The sequence below is a fragment of the Triturus cristatus genome, chromosome 12, assembly GCF_964204655.1.
Source record: "Triturus cristatus chromosome 12, aTriCri1.1, whole genome shotgun sequence".
Classification (NCBI taxonomy): domain Eukaryota; kingdom Metazoa; phylum Chordata; class Amphibia; order Caudata; family Salamandridae; genus Triturus; species Triturus cristatus.
Window position 1 is genome coordinate 576,828,551 of NC_140595.1, and position 23,166 is coordinate 576,851,716.

The following is a 23,166-nucleotide window of genomic DNA, read 5'->3' on the forward strand; positions in this document are numbered from 1 at the left end:
TGTGGCGGACTCCACGGCGCCGTGCCGGCGTCGGGTCGTTGATTCGTCTTCAGAGGCCCCCTCTTCTCCAGAGGTTCGGCAACTTGTTTTATCTTCTTCCCCGGAGACTGAATGCCGCGTCGTGGCTTTTTCCCCAGCGTCTTCCAAGGAGGGCTCTTCGCTGTCCCTGTGCCCACAGTCTTCCTCAGAGGCGCCTCAGGCTCCCCACTCGTCTGTCCAGCCTTCTCCTGTCCGCACTTGGCTGTTTCTTCCTCCGGTTGGGCTGGGGGATGGCCGGCTTAACTTACAGCAGTCTCCCACGGAGGAATTGCTCTCCCCACCGCGTTGCCCTACAGAAGCGAGTGCTGCCTTCACCCGGGCTGTCTCCACGGCCGCTAGGATTTTGCACATGGGCGACCTGGCTGCCCATTTCCCAGTGGACCATTTGCTTGAGGTTCTCCATCGGGGTTCTGGTGGACGGGAGCTGCTTCTTCCTTTCGAAGCTTCGCTTCATAATTCTCTCTTGGGAGCCTGGGGGCGTCCTGCCATGGGGGACCAGGTGGCCCAGACGCTTCTCCACCGCCACCGTCCTGCTCCGTATGATCCTGCCTGCCTTTCCTTCCACCCTTCTACCAGGGGCCCTCTTCTGCTGACTGCCTTTCCTTCTTTGCCCTGGGTGTTGTCTCCTCCGTCACGGGAGGCCCTGTGGCTAGATTTGTGGGGGCGTAACATCTTCGCTTCCTCCAGTGCTGCCTTGCGGGCGCTCAACACACTTTGCGTGTTGGCCAGAGCCACTTCCTCTGTGGGATTCCGCAGAGTCCCTTCTGTCTTGTGATTCTCAGGAGGGTGCCTGCGCTGATCTGCGGCACCATGTGTTGGATGGCCAGGAGCTGGCCGCATTTATTCTTCGCTCGGCACTGGATGTCTCTGAGGTTCTTGGTCGCACTATGGCTTCTTCGGTGGCCCTCCATCGCCATGCTTGGTTGAGGGACAGTGTTTTTCCTGAGAATATTAGGGAGCGTCTGGTTGACCTCCCTTTTGATGGCACTCTATTGTTTCATGCCCCGGCAGATTCTGCTACTCAGCGGTTCCTTGCGGGGCTTTGTCGTCCTCCTCCTCCTCCTCCCCCCTCAGTAAACCTGGATGTCGGTCCTCTGCTGTGCTCTGGGAGGTGTTCTCCCTTTGTTATTCTGGGGTCTAGTGTTTGGTAGCCCCGGTTGCGTGTTCTGTCTGGTTGGTGTGCCTTCAGGGTCCTTCAGTTGGCCCTTCGGTGCTGTTGGCTGCTGGTCCGGCCCTTTTTTGACTTGTGGTTTTGGCTGTTGGTAAGCCCGTGTAGGTCCTGAGATTAGACCTTCTGTGTCTTCTTTATTGGCTGATTGGCAAGCCGTCTGCGGTTCTACCCGCAGGTCTTTCTGTTTGTCCTCTGCTGCAGAAATGTTTTCCTAAGAGGTGTTCCCATGTTTTCTTGGGACGTAACATACCCTATGTGGGGTAATTGTAGCTATTCGGGTTCCTTGCTCTCTGTGCCGTCACGGTATGTCGCAGGTGCAATCTTCTTGCTGATTGTCTTGAAGCAGCTTGCATTGCGCCCCGGTCCGTCCTTCTCCTTGTTCGCTACGTCGCTAGACCAGTCTGGCCTGCTGTCTGCGGCATCGTGTTGTGGCGGTTCTGCACTTCTGTCGGTGTTTCGACTTTGTCCTGGTGTTCCAGAGGGACTGGCTTTTCTTGGCTTCTGTGTTCTGGTGGACGGCTTGGGTCCGTCCTCCGTCTCTCTCTCTCTTTCTTTTCTGTCTGGTTCCACTTCTTTTATGGGTCAGTGTGTGTGTTTCTGGACCAGCCCCTCCTTTGGGGTGTGTCCTGGCCCTCCCTGGCTTCTGCCTTCGACTGGTGTCTGGCTTGTCCTGGGTACGCTGTTCCGTGGTGTTGCCTGCTGCTGGCTGCGCATGCCCGTGCAGGCCTGCTCGTTCTAATCCACCGTTGTGGCCTTTGATGTGTTCCCTTGTGCCCCTGCCTCTGGTTCAGCTGGGGCTTTGTGCAGCTGTGCCTTTCTTCTTCTGTCTAATCTATTGGCGGTGGAGCCGTTCCTGCCTTGTCCGCTACTTGCGGCCGAGGTGTGTTCAGCAGTTTTCTATCACTGTGTATGTGTTTCTTATGGTGGGCCCTGCCTCCGGTTCTACCTCTTCTCCCTGGGGTTTGAGGTGGTCCTTGTGTTTCTTGAGGTTTTTAGGACGCTGTCTGCCCCTGTGGGGTGTTGGGCGGTTCTTCCTTGGTTGGGCTTAGGATATCCTGACCTTTCCCTTATTGTCCCTGTGACATGTCCCCTGCTGGGGCCCTGAGTCTCTCCTGGTGGGGAGGCTCTTTCGCAGGCCCTCCTCCCTTCTGGGTATGGCTAGGGTATCTATTCTACGTTAAGGAATCTGCGGCTAGTAGTCTCTATCAGATGTACAAGTTACTTACCTTTGGTAACGATGTATCTGGTAGAGACGATTCTAGCCGCAGATTCCTCAATGACCCGCCCTTCCTCCCCGTTCTGCGAGGACCCTCAGCTTGGTTTTCTGCGCTCGCCTCCATCTGGGTGGCTTGTCTTCTGTGTGTGTCCTATTCGTTTTCTTCCGGTCAGGCATCCCTCCAGCTGGTTTCTCTCCAGTGTAGGGGCCTACTTTTGCTCTTTTTCCCTCTGTTGTTAGAGTTTCTGATCCCCTTGCGGTCTTCTACGTTGGGGATTCTTTTGCCTGTCCTTTTGCTTCCTGCTCCTTTCAGGGGATATGGCCCTCCTGGACAGTGTAGTCTGGGGGTGGATTGCTGTTGCTCCTCTGTTCCGGGCTTGTGGCCCTTCGCTGTGTGGTTTGTGGTTACAGTCTCTCTCTCTTTCTGTTACAGCGCTTTCACATGCTTGTGCCTCCAGGATGGCTATCGCCTTGGCTTGCACGGTGGTTCCACGGAGTGGTGTTTTGCGCTTTCCCTGCTATGGCTGCGCTGCTGTGGCCTTCTGGTACTTTGGTGCCAACTGGTGCTATTGCCTTGGCTTGCATAGTTGTTCCTCAGAGTGGTGCTCTGCTCTTTCCTGCTCTGGCTTGACTGTTGTAGCCTACTGGTACCTTGGTACCAACTGGTGCTGTTCCTCACCTTTTGTTTCTCTGTTTTGTTTCTCTGGTTTTTTCGCACACTGTTCCCATGCTCTCCACAGTTTTGTTGGTATGGCTCCACGTTGTGGCGCGGAAAAGTTCTTCGAAGCAAACTGACGTCAGCGCGCCGGGGTGGGGCTTATGTGACCTCGCCGACGTCACGCTCGCGGAAGACGTCAGGGCGGAGTCACGTGTGAGTTGGCACTTGGCAGGCAGGTATGTCAATGGACCCGGTCCTGAGAAATAAGTGCCGTTGGTAAGCACCAGGAACCACCGGCCCAAATTAAGCACTGAAAGAGGGGAGTTCCTCTAGGCCACTGGGTTAAACAACATTTGGATTGTGGAAACTGTTTATGCCATAGTATGGGATGTGAGCTTAATGCCCAGATAATCTATGTCCAGAACTCTGTCAAGAGAATGACTATAATGGTGCAAGTTGTTTTTAAATGAAGGTTTAAAAGAGGTTTTTCCTCAGTAACTGAAAATGAAGTTGGTGTATCACTCCTTGTTTTCAGTTAAGTAATCCACATATAAAAATACATTTCAAAATTAAATCTCAGCACTGGAAACATGATCCTCTTTCAGCGCTGAAAGATGTGGCAAAATTACTAGTAATTGTCAGCGCAGGGAGCATGCTAACAACCCAACAGATGAAATTGCAAGAAAGTTGACAGACTACTGTACCCAGCTGCAGTACAGTTTTTGCACTCACTTTTGTGTGCTGCCACCTCCAGGATGCAGAACTGACAATTGCTGCATGAAACATAGGTTCAACACCAGTTTACATTGTGGTGGGTACTTTTATTTTAACAAATGCACTTCACATTACAGGCACTGTGTTTGTCTGCTTTCTTGGAGTCATACATACAGAGCAAGAAGCACCATCCTAAGAATAGTCAAATTGCCTGACAAGCACAGTGGAAACGTATGGGCTCTTTTAGAGCCTGACAGGTGGCCTGCCAGCCTGTCGGGTGAAGAGAGGATAGCTGCCACATTTAGCGATCACTATCCACCTGGTGGAGACCTCTAGGATAAGCGTATCCCCCACATAGGCAGATGCACCTTCAACACAACTCATTCAAGCCACAATGTTTTAGCCCACTCTGCATTTTGACCAAGTAGTGAAAGTTTATGCTACTCCAAAGTTGGGTGAAATGTATGATGTTTGCATGAATTCCATATGCAAATAGCTTGGCTCTAACATTCATACATGAAAACCTGGCTCACCCATCAATAAGACCACTTAATAAGCTCTGAAAATGTGGCAAGCAGATTATACACTGAACTCAGCAAGGCAGTTAACCTATTAAACTATCTTACAACATCCGAAAGATTCTGACAAGTAAGGCAAAGTGTGAAGGGAATGCACGACGAGTGAGAAATTAGAACAGAAGTAACCGTATTTGGAACTCCTTCTTGGAGAGCTGTTGCTTGACTATTTAGTAAAGTACTAAAGTTTCTGTTTTCTCTGTATGCTTCTGCTGATAAAATTAAAAAGAGAAAAGGAACTATGTTAACTGTTCTTGTTTCATAAGTAGTCTTTTGACGGTTCATACCCATTAGCCTAGTCTTTCAAACGTTTGGAATAAAAAATAATTTTTCGACCTGGAAAGCAAAAAACAACGTATCAACTATTTTTCACCAAAGTAGAAAATGGTGACGAAAGCCTTTAGGACAAAGTTTCCTGACAGTGTGTTTATACTAAGGCCATGCCTCAAACAATAAATGGTGGATTTAATTAGGGCGTACCTTCGCTCGAATTGGAACAACGTGGACAAAGTGTGAAATACACTGCTACTGTATCCCATACACATCAGCACGCGCAAAGGAATCAAGGCAAACCACGTAAACTGCCTAGTAAAATAAAAATAATAAGCTGGTCAGATCTACGATGTGAACACATCTTGTTTTATATAGCTGACCAAGGAAATGACCCCAATAGAATATCAAGTTACCTGTCCTTGTTCGAAACGGGCCGTAAGACAGATGCTGCTGTGTTGGTGCAAGAGTGAAAACTAGGCGTAAGTGCCGTCCATGGTTTTTTAAACGTCAGATTGCGTAACGTGAATATGATGAAGATGAAAGACAGACCCAGTTTGTGAGAAATAGCTAATCAATTGTGAGTGTGAACAGAATCCGAAAAGACTAAAACAACACGAAAGAAACAGAAACATGCCTCTGTGTAGTGACAGGTTCTTCAAAAACATTACTACACATAGAATATAAATTCAGTGCCACAGAAGATCGGTGGAGTTACAACGGGTTTGAGAGGGCTCCTTAACATAAGTGCAATTAAATGAAAATTACAAACACATCCATAGTTGTCATAGACCCAGCCGAGAAATAAGTGCCGGTGCTCAGCATCAGCACCAATTAAGCACTGGAAGAGAGTAATGACTATTGGGTGGTTTTTCCTGAGTATCAAGGCATGGGCAATGTCACTGAGGCCCTGATTTAGATCTTTGCAGACTTACCGCCAGCCCACCGCGGCAGTCCCAAGTTCTCCATAGAGTTGACCTGCTGTATTTAGATGTTGTGGCGATAGACAGGAGACCGCCGCTGTGGCGGTCTTCTCTGCTGTCTAGTACTGTGTCTCAGTCAGGCCGATAGTATTGCACTGAGCCAATTTAGATGTTCCTGTTGTACTGGCAGTGGAGTCCTGACATAGTGGGGCAATGGTGGCGTGGAGACCGGTAAGTACCACTTATTTACTTCCCAGTACACATATATGTTATGTACATGTCAATATGTACATGTAGGTAATGTGTACTGGCCATTGTTGTTACATATAGCATTGCACGCCAACAACCTAGACACACCATTGACTGTACACGCACACCTACCACAAAAGCCTACCTTAGAATCCCGCGATAACTGGGTGGCTGAGCATCTTGGTCAAGTAGCAGCAGCACTGCGAGGGCCTGGGCAATGGTGTTAAAGACTGAATCAGAGGTGGGACCCCGAAAAAAGGTGAGTTTTCACCTATTTTTCTTCGTTTCCTCCAGCCCGAGCTTGGAGGTTTCCCTGCCACAGTTGCCTTAACCCCTTCCCTGCTCATGACGGAACCACTCCGTCATGAGCCACGGTTGCGCTGTGCTCATGACGGAGTGGTTCCGTCATGCTGCGGCCGTTGGCCGCCGCTCCGCCCACGCGGCGCTAATTCCCCGCCTGTGCGGGCGATTAGCGCAGTGGGCGGAGACGTGACGGAACCACTCCGTCATGAGCACAGCTCAACTGTGGCTCATGACGGAGCGGTTCCGTCACAAGCACAGCGCCACCACGCTGCCCCCAAACCCCCCCCCAGCGCCGCGGCGGAATTCCTGCCGCGGCGAACGGGTTAACGGAAAGGCACTTCATAACCTGGACAGCAGGAATCTCAGCAGGACTCCCACCAACACTTGCTTCAGCTTCTGATGCTGTTGATGCAGGGGGCTGATTTTTGAGGAGTAGGCGGGACCGCGGGGTCTTCCCTTCAATGCCCTGCTAACATCTAAAATGGGGCGGGTGGACTGCCAAGGCAGCAGGTGGGAAGGCCAGCAAAAAAGCGACGGCGGGACCATTCCCGTCAAGATCTAAATCTGTCCCGAAGCTCCTAAAAAGGTCATGCCGACACTTCTATTTCAGACAGCTGAGATTCAAAATACTGTCAGTTTATCATCAAGTTTGGCTGAACTTAAAGCTCTGTAACATTGCTAGCTTCACCCACTCCACGCTTTTGGGCTTCAATACAACTTTTTGAAAGCCTAGACGTGCATGTTGTAGTACTTGCTGGCAGGAGCTGAATCTTAACACCTTAGGCCAAATATTTTATGAGAGGGTCCTTTTTTTCTTGTGAAGAATACGAAAAAAAATATGAAATGCCTCTGCAAGGATTTTTCCTGGTTCTAAAAAATAATTAAGGGCATAGAGGTTTCATATCTGCAAAACGTTACCAGATAGCAAGCCCACTTTTTTGTTTTCCATTAAAATGTGAAGATGACCAAAATAATCTTTAACTGCAGCACTGGACTGCCATTCATAGTGCACCACTTTCTTAAATGTGTATGTTGGCATACATACGTTTCCTGCCAAAAAGTGCTTTTCATTATTGCTGGAACTTTACATTTTAAATCCTATATTGCTAACTGGGACAACAGACACCAATGCACTTTAGAAATATTAATTGACATTTTACATTTGAATCAGTAACCGTTCAATCAATTTGTTGTAAAATAAAAGCCTTTAGAAGGTCTTAATATACGTGTCATTCAGCATAAAACTATATATTCCAGCAAACCAAGGATAATTATTGTCAACAGATCGATAGAGGCCTTAGCATCCCAAGTCCTTCATGGTTGAATGCTGTGGACCAGTTTTAGATAAGCTTTGCACTGGTGGGGGTTACAATTTTGCATTGACATCTGCCTCTTTCACACTTATTACTGTCCACACAAAATATCTACATTTCAAAATAGCTATCACTTTCCCCAGCTCAAACGTCTACATACACCAGCGTGCACGAACTGTGTGCTGTGTTTCTGTGCCCCCTGCCTCATTCCATCGTTCCAATGTCTGTGCACTGTTGTGTATTTCCCAAGCTTACAGAGATGCTTTAAAACTATAATGCAGTTTTAGGAATTCCATTCAGTAATGGCTGCCGTGTTTATAAGCAGTCAGTATTAGTGGAGCAGCACTAAGGAAATCAATAACAAAAGCAATTGAACAATAGGTTCTACAGAAAACGAAAAATCTACTTGTTTGGGGCATGTGTAGCTGTAGATACATACGCTCTGCATACTCCTACCATCTAGTGTTGGGCTCAGACATGTGCAACTTGTTTTCATTCGAAGAATTATTGAGTATTGACTCGACCTGACTCGACCTATGACTCGTAATTTGCATGGACATCGTTTCCTTTGTTAGATTGGTTTTTCTCTGCTGTTGGGTTCCGCAGTGTCTCTAGGGTCGAAGCCTCATGGTATCATCTTTTGGTCCAGTCACACTCTCCAAACTTTGGATTACTTAGGTTTGACAATCGGGGGTCCTGCACCATTTTGTTTGCATTGCGAATCTCAGCCTCTGAAAAATACTTAACACCCCGTTTAGGGTCTCTGCCTCTTTGGGGCCAACTCTGTAGTCTTTTACCCCGAGAATGAATGATCCATGATAGAAAGAACTCCAGTATCCCTGGACAAACCTCCACCAGGTTTGCCACCTCGGTCTGTCCCTGGAGCACGCAAACGAAACGGTGCAGGACCCCCCTGTTCCATCTGCCTCGCCTTTCGCTCTAAGAAAATGCTACATTATTTTCATGACTCTGCGCCCAACGGCGCATCCAGCTGAAGGTTCTTTGCCTCATAGGAAAATTAGGATGTTGAGGCGGAACTGCAGCCCGGCACCCTTGTGAGTTACTTTTCAGCTCAGTTGGCACTCTGAGGATGAGAAACAATCAGCCCCCAATGACTAGCTGAAGACTTCCTTTCCTCCTTCAATTGCCAGTCTCCGAGCTGCGGCTGAGCACCACCTTTGAGGGGGTCGGGCATCAAGCCCACCAGCCACACATAAGGCTTCCGGTCCCCCACTCCAAGAGGGCCATGGTCTGCATCGAAAAGAGGGCTAGAAGCAGCTTCAGCTGTCAAAACCACCAAAGAAGCCTGTGCTCTTGACTCCGACAACACCTTCGGTGCTGGTGTCAAAGACACCATAGAAGACTTACTTGGCTCTGAAGATTCCGTCAGCACCAAGAGCTTCCTCGAAACCGGCTCATGAATAGCCAGTTACAGCACCAATGAGCCCAGTGCTGGAGGCGCCATCCTTTACTGCATCAACACTCCCCGCAGGATCCATAAGACGTACCACTTATTTATTTATGTGTTTTTAAATAGCACAACCTTTACCTGAGGGTGTCCGAACTCTTTACAATAGAACCAGTTACATCATATAAGAACATCCGAGTACATGAATTACATAAAGATACGAAACAGATAAACTCTAAGTTTGCATAAGAATGGTAGTGACTACATATGTCTACTGTATATACTATTGGTTATAGTTACAAATATTCAAGTTGCAAATTCACTCAAGTTTACATTTTAAGGAAAGCTGAAGTGATTAGGGTTGGACAATTATATATTACATATTTACAGAGAATGATCTACTCGCCATCGCTGGGGTACTTGCGTAACTCATTCATCCAGGCCATCAGGGTGCAGGTGCACTCACTGGCAGTGTTCTTGGGCCTGGAGGGATCCCAGTGCTGGTGCTGGCTGCAGGGGTAGAATAACGGGTGGTGGTGGGCGAAGACAGCTGTGGTAGTCTGCAGGTACATCTCGCGCTGCACGGGGGAATCAAGCCAGGTTATCGACACCTTGCCCCAAGATGGGCCCAGCAGAGAGGCCAGGCCTCTGCAAGGGCCCCAGTCCTCCCCCTATATAGTTATACAAACATCTGACGTGATTGCATTAACCCCACTTACCTTCCCTACCAGAAAAATGCATCTCCCATATAACAATTAAACTTGCATGAATTTGTTTATTTAAAGGGTGTGCATTATAGTTTACGCTCGAGTACCTGTAGGTGAAAGACCAATCGCATATCTGATCCTGCTTCCACCGTGCTCAGGATCACTATTTCCATACTTATGCAATTCGGCCGCTGGTTGAGGGTCAAAGCTTAACGCCCCAGCTCTGCTCTCTAACAGTGCTTCTATAACTCATGAAAACATTCAGGCTTCTTCCTGCTTCCACACTCCAATCCAAACCCAACAGGTATTACTTATGGAGAGGGGGTGTATAAACTGACCGGGAAAACATGTTGGGATTGAACAGCACTCAGTACAGATGCCCAATAAAACACAAAATCACAACAGATGCGCATGAATACACATGAACATGACCTTTGACGAATACACATGCACCACTGAGACACGTTCAACAGAAGCACCAGAATATGCCAAACTAACAGGTCGGTGGCAGCCAAATAGGCAAATACACCAGGCGAGTGCAACACTGTAGCTACTTAGCTCAGATCCAAATATTTGAAACACAATAGCTTTGCCAACACATTCTGTACCTGCCCATGGAGCTTCTCCACCCGGTATCCGAAGAGGATCTCCTCATAACAGCCACCTAGGAGCTGTACATGCCAATCCATGCTCCGAAAACTTTCGGCAACTTGAGTGCGGAGCGAGAGTAAGACGCACATGTGAGAGCTATTTGGTGCAAGCTGAGACTGTGCCCCCTGATGCATGACAAGTAGACATCTTGGAAGGGAGGCAGATTAAGAAATAAGTAGAGACACTGACACGGGTATATACAAATAGTTACTGGGAAAGGAACCAAAGAGAGAATCCAATCTGCCCTAATAAGCCTGATGAACTGCAGGACTACATAAGCAGCGATGGAAGGTTAGCAGCCACTGCCACTCTGTAGTGAGAGTTACAGGGGAAGCAACCAACAAAAGGGGGGGAGTTGCACTGCTCCGTGCAGAGCGTGGCGCTCAGCTCTGCTCCTTGAATGTAAAGTTTAAACGGCGCAGTTTATAAATAAATAAGGGTCTGCTTAAAATCGTAATTAATAAAAGATGCTTCCACAGTGGCAAGCATGAGGTGTTGGTGGAAGGCACGGAGAGATTAAGAGAACAGGGTCTGGAGGCAGCGCCCTTCTCCCACAAGTGGCGAGGAGAGGGCAGAAAGAAAGGTAGTGCAGAAAAAGAAAATATATGGCCACTAGTGAAAGGATGGTAACAAAACATCCTCAAGGTAGGACAAATTAACACTGTTCACCAATGAAAGCAATACAATGTTTAAAGGCAGACCAAGCATCCATTCAAAAAGTGGGGGCGTGTTCAATGCCCCCTGAAGGTATTACAGCATGCCTTGCAGAATAGGCCATGCGCGCTGCTTATGTCTCAACCTAAAATGCGGGTATTTGTTCTGCTTTCACCCAGGTTAGAAATGGTGTTGGTCACGTGAACCAGAAGGTTACAGCTCTTACAATTTTACAAGTGGTTATTATTTTGAAAAGTATTGGGGCCTGGCTGAAGATGCTATGTGTTTTTATAAAGGATACAAAGCAGAATTTTGGTGGTAACTAGGAGAATTTCATAATAAGTAATTAGTTTATCTGCAAGAATTTTTAAGATGACCGTGTTTCCTTTCTTTTCAAAGCATCTTCTAACCCAAGACAGAAAATGGTAGATGATGAGGTGCGCAGGAAGCGTGCACACCTTGTCCAGTCGATAAATCAGTTTAACAAGTGAGTATGGTGACCTGTGTGGGTATTTTTATTTCATTCACTTTGTTGGACTGTGTGCATTCCTTCCGTTAGTCTTCTGTTCGTGTGGCGAGTTTCATATTTAAGCAGTGACATGATGCCATTTAGTGGAGAAGTACAACAAAACTAAAATGCCCAGTGGTTGTTACAGATGGAACATAAAGCTGTATTTTTAGGTCTACGCCTACTAGACAGCACAGCTGTCTAGTTTGCTTACGACATCTTGGGAGACATTCGGAAAGATTCCTTCAGAATGCAGTTAGGTCCGTTGTTTACTATGGGTTTGTAACTCACTTTTGCTTGCTTTCTGTTTGCTGGCTCTATATGTTTCAGGCTGTCCAGCTCGAGTTTATCCCTTCCTATCAAACACTATTCACTGTATTCTTCCACCAGTGCTCAATTTCAGTAAACTGGCCTTTAAATCTTGTTCTTCACTTGTCACATTTGCGGTGCATTCAAAGACAGAGGTTAAATGTCAGAGTTTGTCTTCTGAGGGAGCATGGGGTTTACTTTTCTTTCTTTGACTTCAAAGTGAGAGTAATTATGCGACACTCATGCTGGCTCTAGGGGAGTGCTTAATGATGGCTGTATAATATATTTTCTAGAACATGTAAATGTCCTTAAATGTACTGTGCAAATGTTTCAGAAGTAGAAAAGCCCAAATGAAACACATTTTTTGATAATTCTGAAGTGTCAGAAACTAATATCACGGCCCGCATGATCAAAACAAATCAATGCGGGCCGTGGCTAAGCCGCGAAGCACGATGGCCGCAGCTTAGCAGAGCTCTGCTTCTCCTATCATCCCCCCCCCATCTATCCGGCGCATATATCCATAGATTGTGCGTGCAATCCACTGGTCGTAAGGCATTCGGAACACGACCCTGCAGTGGGGGGCCCCCAACATCAATCGGGAGCATAGTATCCAACACGGTCGAACTGAGGCCTGTATGGGAAGCGGAAGCCGGGAGTTCAAGTAGTGTTACAACAAACAAATGATGGACGGAATGCTGACAATGCAGACATTCTCCCCCAGTCAAGAGATCTGGGTTAAATCCATCGTTCTTTTGCCCACTACGCCACCCCAGTTCAGACATGGCCATATGCAAATCAGTCTTGACCCTGTGCCTCATGGGAACAGTCCAGCCCGAACTGCCAAGCCATGTCTTCCCTGGACCGGAATCAAGCATCCTAGGACCGGTTTCTGGCTATCAGCCGTCATCAGCCAGGATAGCTTGACTCCAGTGGCGTAGTGAGCACGGGTCCCACGTCTGGGAATACCCATCCCACTTAGGGCGAAAAGCGTTACAACAAACAAATAATGGACGGAATGCTGACAATGCAGACATTCTCCCCCAGTCAAGAGATCTGGGTTAAATCCATCGTTCTTTTGCCCACTACGCCACCCCAGTTCAGACATGGCCATATGCAAATCAGTCTTGACCCTGTGCCTCATGGGAACAGTCCAGCCCGAACTGCCAAGCCATGTCTTCCCTGGACCGGAATCAAGCATCCTAGGACCGGTTTCTGGCTATCAGCCGTCATCAGCCAGGATAGCTTGACTCCAGTGGCGTAGTGAGCACGGGTCCCACGTCTGGGAATACCCATCCCACTTAGGGCGAAAAGCGTTACAACAAACAAATGATGGACGGAATGCTGACAATGCAGACATTCTCCCCCAGTCAAGAGATCTGGGTTAAATCCATCGTTCTTTTGCCCACTACGCCACCCCAGTTCAGACATGGCCATATGCAAATCAGTCTTGACCCTGTGCCTCATGGGAACAGTCCAGCCCGAACTGCCAAGCCATGTCTTCCCTGGACCGGAATCAAGCATCCTAGGACCGGTTTCTGGCTATCAGCCGTCATCAGCCAGGATAGCTTGACTCCAGTGGCGTAGTGAGCACGGGTCCCACGTCTGGGAATACCCATCCCACTTAGGGCGAAAAGCGTTACAACAAACAAATGATGGACAGAATGCTGACAATGCAGACATTCTCCCCCAGTCAAGAGATCTGGGTTAAATCCATCGTTCTTTTGCCCACTACGCCACCCCAGTTCAGACATGGCCATATGCAAATCAGTCTTGACCCTGTGCCTCATGGGAACAGTCCAGCCCGAACTGCCAAGCCATGTCTTCCCTGGACCGGAATCAAGCATCCTAGGACCGGTTTCTGGCTATCAGCCGTCATCAGCCAGGATAGCTTGACTCCAGTGGCGTAGTGAGCACGGGTCCCACGTCTGGGAATACCCATCCCACTTAGGGCGAAAAGCGTTACAACAAACAAATGATGGACGGAATGCTGGACTGTTCCCATGAGGCACAGGGTCAAGACTGATTTGCATATGGCCATGTCTAAACTGGGGTGGTGTAGTGGGCAAAAGAACGATGGATTTAACCCAGATCTCTTGACTGGGGGAGAATGTCTGCATTGTCAGCATTCCGTCCATCATTTGTTTGTTGTAACGCTTTTCGCCCTAAGTGGGATGGGTATTCCCAGACGTGGGACCCGTGCTCACTACGCCACTGGAGTCAAGCTATCCTGGCTGATGATGGCTGATAGCCAGAAACCGGTCCTAGGATGCTTGATTCCGGTCCAGGGAAGACATGGCTTGGCAGTTCGGGCTGGACTGTTCCCATGAGGCACAGGGTCAAGACTGATTTGCATATGGCCATGTCTAAACTGGGGTGGTGTAGTGGGCAAAAGAACGATGGATTTAACCCAGATCTCTTGACTGGGGGAGAATGTCTGCATTGTCAGCATTCCGTCCATCATTTGTTTGTTGTAACGCTTTTCGCCCTAAGTGGGATGGGTATTCCCAGACGTGGGACCCGTGCTCACTTCGCCACTGGAGTCAAGCTATCCTGGCTGATGATGGCTGATAGCCAGAAACCGGTCCTAGGATGCTTGATTCCGGTCCAGGGAAGACATGGCTTGGCAGTTCGGGCTGGACTGTTCCCATGAGGCACAGGGTCAAGACTGATTTGCATATGGCCATGTCTAAACTGGGGTGGTGTAGTGGGCAAAAGAACGATGGATTTAACCCAGATCTCTTGACTGGGGGAGAATGTCTGCATTGTCAGCATTCCGTCCATCATTTGTTTGTTGTAAGGGAGTTCAAGTAGTGGCACATCGGTCGTCCGGGGGCCGCCCAGAGTTCTTCCCCCCTCCCCTCTCCCCTCCACTGGGGTGAAAACTGAGAAGGCATGAGTCGAGCCCGTAAGAGTGGAATATAGGGACTGCGGCCCGCGGAGAATAATAGAGAGCCATGACCCTGTAGAGAGGCGGAGACTAAGTACAGGCGCCTCTGCTTGGCTCTTGGCCTTGGGACCCCCGCCCCGACGGTCGGACCGGAGACCTTCCCCTCCATAGATGGTGGCATCGTGAGGAACCCGAGGAGTGCAGAGGCGAAGGCCCCACATAGAGACTGGTAACGCAGCAACGCCCACCACCTCACAACAACAGCCGCAGGAACGCACGAGGCGGGAGTGGCCACCGAGACTGCAACTGCTTCATTACAGTCGCAAATACTTTGAGCTGAGACAAATGCGACTCCCACGGGTGCGCCCCTGTTTATTGCTTCCACAGAGAGCACCTCTAGTGCACCCAGTCGCGTCATACGCACCATTCATCCTTCCCGGCGCACAACTTCATTAGCCACCGTATTCCTGGTCCAACCATATCGGGGCATTGGTCAGCCCACACAGAACCCAGACAAGCACACGGGTCCGCCTTCAACGCTGGGAGCAACTCAGTATTGCTATCCTTGCGGCGTTCCATCACCATTGATGCACCACCTGGGACGAGAAATCAAGGCGCAATGTCGTCAAACAGAGGCAGCAGACCAGACTGGACAAATACACACTCCCCAAAACGTCAATACCTGAACCCTCCCCCACGAACAAGAGCGGAGGAGCACAAGGAAAGGTAGACCCAGAACCTATGCTTAAGGATGTCCTAGAAGCGATTGACGGGATCAAGACTTCGCTGGAACACAAGATGGACGCCATTACCGTGGTGGTCAACCTACTCCAGGCGGACCTGCATAAAAATAATGAACGAGTCAAACAAGTGGAACTTACAACCGCAAGTCTAGTAGAAGATACCTCCCAGTTGCAGACAGATGTCAAAGAATTGCAACAGTTCCGGAAATTTGCTGAAACCTAGCTGGATGATTACGAAGGGCTCCTGCGACGTAACAAAGTGCGAATCTTAGGTGTCCCGGAAAAATCGGAGGGGCAGGCCACGGACCTCTTTGTAAAAGATCTTATCCTGAATCATTTGCCACCAAGGGGGCTCTGGAAGTTGTTTGTCATTGAGACCACATAGAGTCCCCGGGACTCGGCCGAAACCCGGGGCCCCACCTCGACTGATCCTAGCCAGGTTACTCAACTTCTGAGATCGGGACGTAATACTCCAACATGCCCGGACGGGGCCACCTCTGAAATACGAAAACGCGAAAATAACCACCTTTCCAGACTTCACCCAGCTGGTCCAGAGACAAAGACTCTCCTTTCTGTGGATCAAGAAGGCACTGAGAGACAAAGGATATAAGTACGCCATGCTGTTCCCAGCCAGGCTTCGAGTGGAGGCGGACGGTAAGGCCTGGTTTTTCGAGCACCCATAATCAGCGGCGGACTGGCTGGAAAATCGCTGATTTGCACTTCATGGGACACTGGGTTAAAACCGTTGGGGTGGTGAATCAGTGGGTGGGGGTGCAGTTGAAACGGGCCTACAAGCTACCTTGACATAGATGGGGAATCGGAACCGTTGCGGGGAAGACTGGCAGACACTTCTGTAAAGCTACGAGCCTTTCACCAGAGTAGCATTGACTGGCAATCTAATTCGCATGTAAGGGATTGCACAATCTGTATTGTTTGTGTTTGGGGGAGATGGGGGCACCACGTACCCCATTTTTCTACATTTAGTTACTATGTAGGGCGACAGGCACTCTGCAAGTTGAATCATGGGCAGTTTGGAGCCCAGAGTGCAGGGGAGCAGGGAGGGGGAAGGTTGGGAGGGAATGTTCAAGTTATTGAGTTTTATTAATGTATGTAGGGTTTGTTTTATCGACCACACCAACATGTGCTACAGAGCAGGAGCGGTTGCAATATTTAAACACTGATGGGTACACAGTGGGATATAGGGGTTGGAGTCCTCAGCTGGAACGTCAACGGACTTGGCGACAAGATCAAGCGCGGCATGGTCCATCAATATATCAAGAGACAGGCCCCGGATGTCATCCTCTTACAGGAAACACATCTGATTGGGAATCAGCCCAAACGTTATGGGAAGCCTACTAATCAGTTATCCACAGGGAAACACTATCCCCGATTGCGAGTAAGAAAAAAGACAAACAGATTTATTGCGGGCAGAAGACGAAGTACTTAGATTGGAAGAAGAATTAGAGCAGGCAGTGACCCCTGAAAAATTACACCTCTTGAACTTAAAACAAGACGACTTCAAAAGCATAGGAACAAATAGAGCCAGGGCGCAGCGGAGGGATACTCAGGGCAGAATTTATAAACACGGAGACAAGGCTGGGAAGTTAATTGCATGGCTGGATAGGAAGGAATGGGCTGCCTGTCTAGTACCTGAATTGCAGGATGAGGGCACTGACCCACAGAAAATAGCTGACCAGTTTGCAGACTATTACCAGACGGTATACCACACGAACGGGCAGTACACTGCCGAAGACAACAGTGCCCTGCTCCGTGACATCAAGCTCCCCACTCTCACAGATGAAAATCGCGAATATCTTGAGTCCGCTTTCTCGAGCGATGAAGTGGCACAGGCGATACGGGAGGTACATTCGGAGAAGTCATCGGGTCCCAATGGCATACCAATCGAACTGTACAAACTGCGACCGGATAAGATAGCCCCGTACCTCCACTCAATGTTCGTAGATAGCAGGGGAAAAGGGATGCTTCCTATTAACCAAAGGATCGCAAACATCGTGGTCATCCACAAAGAGGGTAAACCCAAAACCAGTTGTGCATCTTATAGACCGATATCATTGCTTAACACAGAACCCAAGATCCTGGCAAAGCTATTGGCTATACGCTTGATAAAAGTAATTGATCGCCTAGTGCACCCCGACCAGTCAGGCTTCATGCCCCATCGGAACACCGCCTTAAATCTACGCAGACTACATGGCGTTCTGGGCAGAGCAACAACTATCCTAGAGCCAGCAATACTAGTATCTCTTGACGCCACTCTGGCATTTGATATGGTAGAATGGCCATATCTCTTCGCTGTACTTGACAAATTGGGATTCGGACCCACTTTCGTGAGCTGGGTCCAGTTACTATATTCAAATCCCATGGTTCAAGTTGTCGTGAACAACCGCAAGTCACCAGCTTTCCATCTAAGTCGCAGCACACGCCAGGGGTGTCCCCTATCGCTGCTTCTTTTTACCTTAGCCTTGGAGCCCCTGGCGGCTTGGATCCGCAGAGATCCAGTGATTCGTGGTATGCGTTGGTCCCTGGACTGGGAAGGTAAGATATCACTGTATGCAGACGACATTCTGCTATATCTGACTTCCCCGAGAGCCTCCTTAATATGCCTCCTGGACATCCTTGCAGTGTTTGGGAGATATTCTGGATTCACTATAAAGTGGTCCAAGTCCGTGGTCTATGTCCTGCAGGGAGAACCGCCCGTTCTCCCGAGGGGCTGCCCGATCCAGATAACGTCGGATGGTTTCCAATATCTCGGCATTTTTATCACGCCGAGTTCCGAGCTCCGCTTTGCCCGCAACCTCTTACCACCAATACAGAGACTGAAAAGCGACATTAAAAATTGGAAGGCCCTGCCCCTTTCATTATTGGGTAAAGCTGTCCTTTTTAAAATGATTGCATTGCCCCGCTTTCTATACGTCCTCCAGAATTCAATGGATCCAGTTCCCAAATCGTATTTTAAAGAAATAGAGAATTTCCAAAGAGACTTTTTATGGGATGGTAAACCCCGAATCGCCTTAACCAAGCTCACCCTCAACTGGTATGACGGGGACATCAGTCTCCCAGACATTAAAAAGTATTATTGGGCGACCCATCTGGCGGCTATAAACCAGGGGGTGTATGGGCACCTGGATGACCCGGGGTATGCCATGGACAGATGGCTCCTCCCAGGGGGTGGGTTTCAGTTGAGCACTCTATTCTAAACCCCGTAAATACCCACTCACTGGGCCGACAGCACACTCGGTCCACATATGGCACGTGGCTAACAAATCGCTGGGATGGGACCGTAGACTCACCCTGGCAACCCCACTGTGGAATTCCGAAAGGCTGGAAAATCTCTGGCAATCCAAGGGCTTTGATAAATGGGCCCTTATTGGAATCTCCCAGATTAAGGATCTCTGGGTCAACAATGAAATCGGTCCTTTTGCCTCCCTCCAACAGAATTATCGACTGGCGGACACTGAGTATTATAGGTATCTCCAAATTCGACATGCCCTGCGCACTCATATTACCAGTAAGTCTCCCCTCCCGGATGCCTCCCCCTTGGAGGATAGACTACTCGATGGCCACCTTCCAGAAAAAAACCTCTCTCTGATCTACAAAAAATGAATTAACAATATGGACGACCGCTCCAATCTCTAAAGGTGAAATGGATAAGAGACCGCTTAGAACTGGATGAGGAGAACTGACGGGAGGCGGTCTCCTCCCCAAGAGAAGTGGCGGTCCAGGCCAGACTACGTTTAGTACAGCTCAAAATCCTACACAGGATTTACACCACAGATCCGGGCTTGGTCCGTATGGGCAGGGCAAATAGTAGGGAGTGCAGACGTGGATGTGGGGAGGTCGGCACTTTTATCCACATCATATGGGAATGTGCACACATACAGTCTCTTATTGGCATGCCATACATCGCACTCTACGTGAGGTGCTCACCATCAACCTACAGCCAGAAGCACGCAGGTGCCTCCTAAACATTTGGTAACTGACTGACCTTACCTCTTATACTAAACAATGGGCAACTCTGGCAGTAATGATCGCGAAAAGAAACATTGCACAAAACTGGGGGCCCCATCAACCGCCCACACTGGGAAAATGGGAGGAGAAAATCGACTGGTGCATGTACCGGGAAAAATCAGTCTATATCGCCAGAGGGTGTCCCAGGAAATGGAACAGGGTGTGGGGGCCTTGGAACTTATACAGAGGGAATATGTGTACCCCACCGACACCCTTGAATGAAAATGAGACTCTTGTAACCCCCTAATTGTCATATGCTGTTCATTGTAACTTGTTTCTCTGGGACCCAGGTTGGAAAACTGGAAGATATCTAGTCTCTCGCTCATTGAGTCAATATGGTGAGTTTTGTCGACGAGGTTTAATAAAAAGAATTATAAATTAAAAACAAAATTGAAAAAAATAAAAAATCAATTCACTAGGGCATGATGTTTCCACACATTATTTAACCGCTGTATACTTTTATCAGGGAAACTGTATGTCTGCTAACTTCACTCCATGCCTCGCTACTCTACACCACTCTACTCTATTCCTCTGCATTCAAGGACACACTATTTGCCACAGCACTCTTCGCCGCTCCAATCTAGGCCATGGCACTCTACACCGCTCGAGTCTAGGCCATGGTACTCTACACCGCTCCAGTCTAGGCCACTCCACTCTACACCCCTTCAGTCTAGGCCGATCCACTTTACACCGCTCCAGTCTAGGCTGCTCCACTTTACACCGCTCCAGTCTAGGCTGCTCCACTTTACACTGCTCCACTCTAGGCTGTTTCAATTTACACCGCTCCATTCTAGGCTACTCCACTTTACACAGCTCCAGTCTAGGCGGCTTCACTCTACACCACTCTAGTCTAGGTCGCTTCATTCTACACTGCTCCAGTTTAGGACCGCTCGACTGTACATAGCTCCAGTCTAGGTCGCTCCGCTCTACACCGCTCCGCTCTACACCACTCTAGTGCACTGTACTGTGCACCACTGTACTCTACGCCACTGCTGTCATCGCCACTCTGCGCCACTACGCTCTACAACACTTTACTCTGCAACATTGTACTCTCCTCCACTGTTAAAAATGGGGTCCGTTGTTGGCAGAGATATGCACCCTGTCCAAGTGGGGAACCACCACTCTAGTCAGGGTAAGTTAGATACACACGAGACGATAACCTGTACTCACCCTCGGGTAGCTTGGAAGAGGGCAGTCAGGCTTATCTAAAGAGGCAATGTGTAAAGTTCACACAGTAACACAACGAAAACACCCCAAAAATACTCCACATAGGTTTAGAATAATAGACAATCATTTAATCAATAAATCAAGACCAAAACGACAAAAATCCAATGAGTAGAAGTTATGAATTTTTAAAGAATAAAATGAGTTCTGATGGATACTTCTGCCTCACCTTATGAATACCCCACTGCGCCAGCATTCCGCAGGAAATTCTTTCCTAGCTCTCCCACATCGACGAAGACGTCGCAGTAGCACGGCTCCGCTCGCTACACCGTATGACGTCATCGGAGCCATAAGAGGACCTCGTCGGCGTGCTGACGTCAGTTCCCTTTTTTCCGCACCGTCGACGCTTAACGATTTTGCTTAGGGCTCTCCATTTTCTTCGAGAATAACTTTGTATCTCTTGTTTGTTTCCTGATGGCTACTTCCAGGAAGACCGGATTTAAGCCCTGCAGGGAGTGTGGCGGGCATATGTCAATCACGGACCCGCATGAAGATTGCCTCTGGTGTTTATCTTCAGACCATGACGTCGAGGAGTGTCGAAGCTGCAGGAAGATGAATCCTAAGGCCATTAAGGAACGTGAGGCTAAGTTGTTCATGGCCAAAGCCAAAAAGGAGAAGAGCGGTAGTAAGAGAGCGAAGTCTTGGTCGTCCCACACATCGAAGTCGAGCAAGCATAAGAAATCCAAGAGGAGGCATGGCTCTCAACACCGTTCTTCGAAGGCCAGGGCCTCGAGTTCGAGGTCGCCGACTCCTGCTGAATGGCATCGAAGGAAGGACTTTGTTTCTCCTTCTCCTCAGGTGATGCCGGTTCCATCTCCGGCTGCGAAGTCGCCGGCTTCGAAGGGCTCTTCGCAACATGAAGACTCACTGGTTCCAGCGATGTCTGGTACCTAGGGAGTCATCTCCAGGCCGACTGTCCTCTCCGGTGCGGGCGCCGTCCCCAGCTCCGCAGCCTCTAGCTCGACCTCAGGAAGGTACGGATCCATATCCTGCTTTTCCTGCTCCTGGTTCAGACTCTTCGCATTTCCTTAATGCCATGTTTGGCATGTTTGCCAGGGCATCTGCTCCATCCGGCGCGCCTTCAGGCCCCGTGGGTCCTTTGGCCTTTAACTTGGGTGTTCCTCAATTTTATCCTCAGGCACCCTTTATGCCGATCTTGCAGTCGACTCCGGCTTGGCATTTCCCGGCGCCGAGCTCTTCCACTCCGGCTCCACGGACTCCTTCGGCTGTTGATTCTGCGCCGACTCGAGTTCGATCGGCGTCGAGGTCAATGCTCCTCCGTCGACGCAGTAGATGGCTTCGCCAACGTCGCATGTGGCGCCGCCGATTCCTAAGCAGCGCTCTTGTAGTGAGGCGCAGAGGATCCTTGAAGAGGAAGAGTATGCACTGATCAGGAGGAAGGGGAGATTGTTGATTCCATGGATGAGTTTGAGGGCCTCCGTGAGGCAAGTGGTTTGGATACTTCTCCTGAGTATAATCTCCCATCTGCTACTGCTGGTGCGGTGCAAGACATTGCTCCTTATCACGTGGTCATAAGGAAGGCGGCAGATTTGCTTGGTTTACAGCTTCCCTCGGCTGAGGTGAAATTTAACATTCTTACAGAAGTTATTACTACTTCTTCATCTTCTACTGAACCGTTGCTTCCCTTTATGGATGCTTTGCCAGAGCCAATATTGGAGGTGTGGCAGAAGCCTTTGTCTGCTCCTGCTGTTTCTCGCTCCATTGCTAGGAGGTACAGGCTTGCTCGTGGTGATCCGGCTTTTTTTATCCTCTCATCCTACGCTGGAAAGTCTTGTAGTCCAGGCTTCTTTTTCGAAGCAGTCTTCTGGTTCTTTCCGTACCATTCTCGGTGATAGGGATTCTAAGAAGATGGAGCAGGCGGCGAAGAAGGTGTTCTCTTCTTCGAGTATGGCTCTTAAATCCACTAATGCTACCTGTCTTCTCGAAAGATATATACATGCTTTAATGTACTCAGTCATGCAGCTAGCTCCTAAGTTGCCTGAGTAGGATCGGGCTAATTTCATGGAAGTCCTTTCTGATTTGCAGGCTGCTGCATGTCATGTGATTCAATCAGGCCTGGACACTGCGGACTCTGTGGCTCGTGTGATGGGATCTTCTGTGGCTGTAAGGAGGCAGGCTTGGCTTAGTTTGTCGGGCTTCTCACCTGATGTTCAGGCGACTTTGCTGGATTTGCCCTTTGTGTCAAAGCTCTTTGGATCCAAGGCGGACTCAGCCTTAGAGCGTTTTAAGGACAGCAGGGCTACTGCAAGGTCTCTAGGCCTCCAGGTGCAGTCCAGAGGGTACGGCTACAAGCGGTATCGTGGTTTTGGGAGATCGGCTTCCTTTCATGGCTGTCCGCAATCTCAACAGGGCCAACAACAGCAGAATCCCTTGTATAAGTCTTACAGAGGGAGGAACAAAGGAGGCTTCAGTGGTGCAGCTCAACAACAATCCTCCTCCTCTTCTTCTACTTCCCCTCCCGCCACCGTTGGTACATCAGGAAAGCAGTACTAGATCCCCCATCTTAGAACATGTTGGTCCGGCAGGGAGTCGGGTGTCCCATTTTCTACAAGAGTGGAGACTGATCACGTCAGATCGTTGGGTCTTGAATCTTGTAG

General features: G+C 49.1%; 1 protein-coding gene across 6 annotated transcripts in view; it reads left to right on the plus strand.

The window, feature by feature from the left end:
- ANKRD27 (ankyrin repeat domain 27) overlaps positions 1–23,166 on the plus strand; it is a 595,879-nt gene that overhangs the window by 518,416 nt on the left and 54,297 nt on the right. For all 6 annotated transcript variants that reach the window (XM_085639132.1, XM_085639135.1, XM_085639137.1 and 3 more), the window contains one exon: positions 11,251–11,338. In XM_085639132.1, coding sequence (XP_085495258.1) covers positions 11,251–11,338 — 88 coding nt within the window. The remainder of the gene's footprint in view (positions 1–11,250; positions 11,339–23,166) is intronic.